At 32.0% G+C, this 7,149-nt stretch overlaps 1 protein-coding gene across 1 annotated transcript; it reads left to right on the top strand.

Moving 5' to 3' along the window:
* Positions 1 to 4,224: 4,224 nt before the first annotated feature.
* LOC110275711 (uncharacterized) lies at positions 4,225 to 6,885 on the top strand. Its single transcript, XM_021131927.2, has 2 exons — positions 4,225 to 4,296; positions 4,565 to 6,885. Exon 2 carries the CDS (start codon positions 4,571 to 4,573, stop codon positions 6,755 to 6,757), a length of 2,187 nt encoding a protein of 728 aa, XP_020987586.1. The 5' UTR covers positions 4,225 to 4,296; positions 4,565 to 4,570; the 3' UTR covers positions 6,758 to 6,885.
* Positions 6,886 to 7,149: the final 264 nt, after the last annotated feature.

The following is a 7,149-nucleotide window of genomic DNA, read 5'->3' as shown; positions in this document are numbered from 1 at the left end:
TTTTGCATGTCAATAATGTATTAAATTACTATTTGTTTTATAATTAATTAATTTGGAGATAATTGATTAACTGCATTTGAAATTTACGCGCTCTAAAAAGAATTCATCCAAATATTCGGAAAATGGGATAAAATAATCAAAACATATACTCACTCCCAGGATTCATACCAGTGATTATGACCCATGCAAAGTAGTGAATAAAAAATTACAGGTAAAATACTATTTTAATTATAGTGGTTACATTGTTGTTGTAGTAATTTGAAAACAAAAATGACATAATAATAATAATAATAAAATAACAATAAATAAATAATAATATATTTAAAAAACATAATTTTGATTAAAAATTAAAATAAGACAAAATAAAATATTTGGATTGAAAATAGAATATTCTAAACATTAAAAAAAATTTAGAACTTAGTCTAAATTTTAAGAAATAAAGCCATACTTTACTAAAAAATTAATAACTAAAGATTTGAGGACGTCTCATCCATTGATTTTGAAAAAAATATTGAGTAGTGCTAGGGAGCCAATGGCTTAAGTGTACAATGTGTACAATAGGCTAAATTTTTGATCTATAAATAGAATGAACATCACCCATACTATCCAGAATAACCATCTGGATACCAGGATAAATAAACATCTCATGTCATAAAATCACTCATCCCAAAAATTTAAGCTAATTTTGGGATTCACCAAGGATCGAACCTGACTTTTCGGATCTAGAACTCTAATGTCATATCATGAAACCACTCATCCCAAAAGCGTAACCTAATAGGACAATGTAACACTAATGATTATATCTCTAATACTTCCTAAACCTCCATTGTACGCATTATACGCTTAAACCATTGGCTCCTATACTTTCCCAAAAATATTATATCTTGAATAGTTGAAAAAAAAAATAGTTTTTACGAATGATAATAAAAAACTTATAGTTAGGAATAACAAAGAAAATCTGTAAATATAGATACTGGAGAAGCTATTTGAAGATAAAGATGAAATGGTTAGAATATATATGCATGAAAAAGAATTGCAAATCGTGCTTAAATTTGTTGATACAAAACAATGAACTTAGAAAGTTTATCAAGTTTTTAAACCAGTGAGCAGTGCAGTAAAAGATAAAAGTTGCAATTTGATTTTGTGACTTAAGTTTAGATTTGAAAAAAATGTTTTTTGAGGTGTTAAAAAGGAAAAACTATCAAAAGTACCCGTGAAGTTTACGAACGCTGACAAAAGTACTCATAAATTAAAGAAATTAACGTTGTACCCATGAAAGATGGGTTTTGTACGACAAAAGTATTCTAAATCCTAATTTTTTAATAAAATTTCTAAACTACCCCATCCTAACCCCATTATACTGTCATTCCCTCTCTTCTCTTTTTCCTCTCTCTTCACTTATCCCTCAAAAACTCTCACAGCAGAAACTCTCCTCCTACCTCCTTATTGCCGTCCGCCACCCATCTACTCCATTACTGCCAATCTCTTCCCCTCTCACTGCTTCTCCCTCTCACTATATATTAAGGTGACTACAACACCTTCATCGCGCACACCTGTGACCCAACCTAAGGAGAATGATGTCATGGCGCGCCTGTTACAGCCGAGGAGAACATCGTCATAGCGTGTCTGATCCAGCCGAAGAGAACACCGTTGTCGCACACCTGAGAAGAGAGAGGGGTCGTGGTACTCTTGCATGCAGAAAGCAGGTTCGGTAAAGAGAAATCAGAGAAGAAAGGGAGGCGGCACTGTGGATGGAGATTCTACCATTGACGATGTTAGAGTCGGCCGACGACGAAAAAGATATTTTTTTTAAAACGTTTTTATTTTATTTTTCTTTTTTTCAGAAATTGATTTAGTTACTACTAAAATGATACTGTTCTTTTTTTTTTAAAATCTGCTTCTATTTTTTAGGAAGGCTGAGATTGATTTACAGAAGATCCAGTTGATGGCTACTCCTACTTCTAATTTTTGTTGAAATAAATTTTAAATTTGATGAATGGATTTGTTGATTTTTTATGGTTGATGGCTTTTTTTATTTCTAGTTTTGCTAAAGTGAATTGAAATTGGATGAATGAATTTAAAAATTTTTATGTTTTGAGTATTTTTTTGTGTTTGATTAATTTAGTTTGGATATGGATTATAAACTTATGAGTGAATCGGTTGAGATCCGATCTTCTACCACCACCACCACTACCATTGATTTTGGTCTGATTTTATTGTAGGAGTAGTTTTGAACTCTATGGCAAAAGTTGGTGCAAATTGAGTTACGAAAGGTTGAAAAAGTGAGTTGAGGTTGAGTGTAGGGTAGTTTAGAAATTTTATTAAAAAATCAACAAAAAATTATGATTTGGATACTTTTGTCATACAGAACCCATCTTTTATGAGTACAGCGTTAATTTTCTTAGTTTATAGGTACTTTTATCAGGGTTTGTAAATTTTATGGATAGTTTTGATAGTTTTTCTGTTAGAAAAAAACAAAGATAAATATCAAAATCAAAAGATGAGAATTCAAAAGCTATCACACGATAATGTATATTGGTTCAGTCAATACTTGTCTATCACACCAAATGTTAAATATCAATGAATTTTATATTTTTATTTATATTTTGATTATAAATATAAATATTTAATTATTTTATATCGTAATATATATGTATTATAAGAGCGTTTATGGATTGAATAAAATTGACTTTGCTTTAATTTAGATTTGATCTTAAATATTTACTTGATCTATTTTTAAAATTCTTACTTAAATATAACGAAATTGTATTCGGTAACGATAAAATTGTGCATGCCTAGACAAAACTTAAATAGAAAAGATAGAATATGTTAAGTTTGTATGCTAATATATAGAGAAAAAACTAAAGGAAAATAGATAAAAAAAAATTTAATTTTAATGTATTGATAATGTATAATATTTTACATAGTCATACAATCACAATTGTTTTTGTATGATCATTTACCCGATTAATGTTAAAAGTAATTATTTTTGCTAATATGATATTATGTGATTGGATGTACGCGTAAAATAATTTTACATTTGACAGTGTATCAAAATTAAATTTATTAAAAGAATATAAAAAAATGTATTAAAATTTTTTAATATTAGTTCATCACATTTAATGAACCAAACATACCTATTAAAAATTTACATTGTCAAAAAATAATACATTAAATATAATAATCAAAATAAATAAATATATAAATATATTAATCTTTTGTTTTTTTTATGTGCTAACTATTATATATATTATATACATACACAACTGAATTATTTTATATTTATTTAATTTAATTTTAATTTTATACTCAATTTTTTTAATTTTTTAAAATTTATAAAATTATTAAAATAAGTATTAAATATTTAATATTTATATTTACATGTTAAAATGTTAGTAAAGATATTTATTTTAAATTTTTTAGAATATTGAGTTAGTAGATCTTTGAAGATTTCGACTTAGGACTAATTTATGGGGACATATAAGCATCACCACTAAATTTCACATGATAAATTAATGGAAGGACATAATGTGTTCATCGTTTACTATCTTAGAAGACTAAATTGGTACTTCATTTTTTTTCAAGGGCTAATTAATTTAAAATCGAAAATTTTAAGAATCTAATCGTCACTTTACTCCATTTTTTACTATTTTATATTTTTTTATTTACGTACAACTAGTTCTATCGGTTCAATTAGTAATTTATCAATTGAACCAGTAAACCAATAAACCAGTCACTTAAATGGTTTGATCACCAATTCGGTTACAACTATGTCTCAGTGGCTTACCTAACCATCATAATTCATAAATTTGGATGACCTTTTTTTATTATGCTATATATACATTAAAATCAACTATCAAAATTTGTTACTAGTATAAAATACATGTTAAAATATAAAAACACATTTGAAAATAAATTAAACTATACATGTATTTATATACAAATATATTAATAGTTGATTTTAATGGTTAATTTTAGTGTATAAATAATATTTTTGTTTTTTTTGGTTAAATGATACGTTAATTTCTCTTTTTCATTGACTCTCTGTACTTTCTCTTTTATAAATTAATATTTGTCTATTGACGCTATTCTTCGTTCAAGGGAAGTCACCATATTTTTATTTTTATTTTTTTTATTCTCCAGCATTCTGTTCTAAACAAGTGATGATAATGCCATATATGTAGTTATTGTCGGGACAATTTCTTAACTCTACCATTGATGTGAATTTCTTACAGTACAGGCATTTCACTGTTTTGAACTTCGAACCGCCACTTTCTGCAGAAGTTCTAGTCACAGGTTTGTGGCATCATTGCTTCAAATGTCATTCTCTAATTGCATACTTAAGTTAATCCTAAGCAGCATATATATGTCAATGTCATTTCCCCAACATAAGTAAACATCACATTGGAGATAAGACTAAATTTTCAGATATCAAGAAAATGAATAAGTAGAAGCTTTATTCAGGTCTCACAAGAACGATGCTGCTATTCATTATATATGTCATTTCTCTAACAAGAAAATGAAGTAGAAGCATTATTCATTACTCTCCGCCAAACATTTTCAGGTTTCAATGCTGCTTTTTTCAGCTACCTGGCAGGAAAACTGGGACAAATGGAAGATCCGCATTATGGTTCTCTGGAGCCTCACATTGCAAACCATCCTCATCTTTCTTGGAAGCAAGAGAAAGCGCAGCAGAAACATCTTGCTCCGATTCATACTTTGGATATCCTACATGTATGCAGATTGGCTTGCAACAATCTCACTCGGCGTCATTTCAAGCAAAGTAACAGAACAGAACGGTGATTCTGTTGCGCCAAAGCAAGTCGTTATGGCTCTCTGGGCCCCACTTCTTCTCCTTCACCTCGGCGGCCCGGACACCATAACGGCTTATTCAATGGAAGACAATCAGCTGTGGCCAAGGAAATTGATAACCTTTGGTTTTCAAGTCATGGTTGCCATTTATATCCTTATCAGAGCATGGACGCCGAACACCGACTTGAATGTTTTGGCAATACCAATATTAATCGCTGGTATTGTCAAAATTGGGGAGAGAATTTGGGGTTTAAGATCAGCAAGCAACCAACGTTTCAAGGAATCGTTGTTTCCGGAGCCGGATCCAGGGCCTAATTATGCGAGATACATGGAGTCCTACATGGCTGCATCTCGAGAAGGTTTCTCTGTTAACGTAGAAAGCCTAATTGAATCTCCTTATGTCGGTGATCAAACTCATGCTGCCGCAGAAGGGAACATTATTCCGTTACCGGAAACCGACACTTTCGGTGGAGCTCAAGTTGTGACCATTGCTGACAAGTTCTTGAAGACTTTCAAGCGACTTTTCGCTGATCTCATTCTCACCGTCCACGACGTGTTGGAAAGCAGACTGTCTTTACAGAATGCGAAAAGCGAGCAAGTTTTCGAAGTGATGGAGGTTGAGCTTGGTTTCATGTATGATCTGTTCTACACAAAGGCGAAAGTGGTTTATTCCTCTATTGGTGTTTTTTTCCGCTTCTTAACGCTATCGTGCAGTTTCAGTGTGCTGTGTGCGTTCTATGTCATGGAGAAGAGTCCGTATCCGAAAGCCGAATTGATCATCACATATGTGTTGCTGTATGGATCTGTCTTCCTAGAATTGTATTCAATATTTTCTTTATTGTTCTCAGATTGGACAAAACTATTGCTGAGTAAGCACAAGAACAGAGTGGCTTCTCTTTTGATTTCGGCCGTTTCGAAACTCCAATTCGGAGAACACAAGAAGTGGTCAGGGCGAATTGGCCAGTTTAACCTCATAAGCTTTTGCTTGAAAGCTAAGAGGGAAAGATGCGGCGTCCTTTACAAGATTTCAAGACATAAATTCTGCCTCAAGTGTAGAAATGCTTTCAAAAATGGTGTGGCCAAGTGTTGTGTTGCTCAAATGATTCAAGGTGTTTATCAAGACTTTCAGAAATTCATGCATGACGATTTTGAGATTGTAGATGATGACCTCAAGAATATCATCTTTCAGCACTTGAGAACAAAAATCGAACTCGTCGCGAAAGAGATTAAGGATGAGATGAAGGTGGCAAACGAGATAAAGAAATTTTGCAACCACAGAGGCGGCCAAGTGCTTCAAACTTTAGATGATGATGATGATGTAAGGTGGAGTGTTGAGAAAGAATTTGACAAGAGCGTTCTTCTTTGGCACATAGCAACTGAATTATGCTACATTTCAGACACTGGTGATTTAACCGGGAAACCGAATTACAAAAAAGCAAGCAAATTATTATCAGATTATATGCTGCATCTTTTGGTTATGAGTCCGTTCATGCTGCCGAATGGAATTGGGGAGATCAGGTTCCAAGACACGTGCGCGGAGGCGATTGAATTTTTCAAGGAGAGAAGATCCATACAGAACATGAACAAAGCTTGCAAGAAGCTACTCAAGATTTGCAAGGAGAGTAAGAAGGTTCCTCCTTCACAGGTAAAAGGAGATAAAAGCAAGTCAGTGTTTTTCGAAGGGTGCATGCTGGCAACACTAATCAGAGAGTTGAAGGAAAAGAAAGATTGGAGGGAAAACCAGATGTGGAAGGTAATTAGTGAAGTGTGGGTTGAAATGCTGGCTTATGCTGCTTGCCACTGTAATGGGATTCATCATGCTCAGCAGCTAAGGCGTGGTGGAGAGCTTCTTACACATGTTTGGCTTCTTATGGCACATCTTGGTATGACGGATCAGTTTCAAATCTCTGAGGGGCATGGAAGGAAAAAGTTGGTACGCAAGTGAATGAAGTTTAAGGGAAAGATCGAGTAACAAAACTGCTATCAACATTAGAAATCAACAATCAAATTAGCTGTAGTGGATTACTGATTTTTTATGTACACCTATAGTTGATCTAGTAATTCAAGCAATAATCGTTGACATTATAATGTTCATAAGAACATATGTACTCAAATTATGTTCTTTAAATTTAAGTTAAATCTACATTGTGCTCTCTCAAGATCAATTGATATTAGGTTTAATTTTGAGGTTATGTAAGAGTTGAGTTAAATTTATAAATAGATCTCTACTTTAAAATTTTGAAGTCCTTCCCCTTAACAAAAGTTTATAACTAGTCTTTATCCTTAGAAAAATAGAATATAATTTTAATGCATTATTATTTAATTATGATATACGGT

Source organism: Arachis duranensis, chromosome 9, assembly GCF_000817695.3.
Source record: "Arachis duranensis cultivar V14167 chromosome 9, aradu.V14167.gnm2.J7QH, whole genome shotgun sequence".
NCBI classification, from domain to species: domain Eukaryota; kingdom Viridiplantae; phylum Streptophyta; class Magnoliopsida; order Fabales; family Fabaceae; genus Arachis; species Arachis duranensis.
The sequence above is the reverse complement of the archived record's forward strand: the minus strand, read 5'-3'. Positions and strand labels throughout refer to the sequence as shown.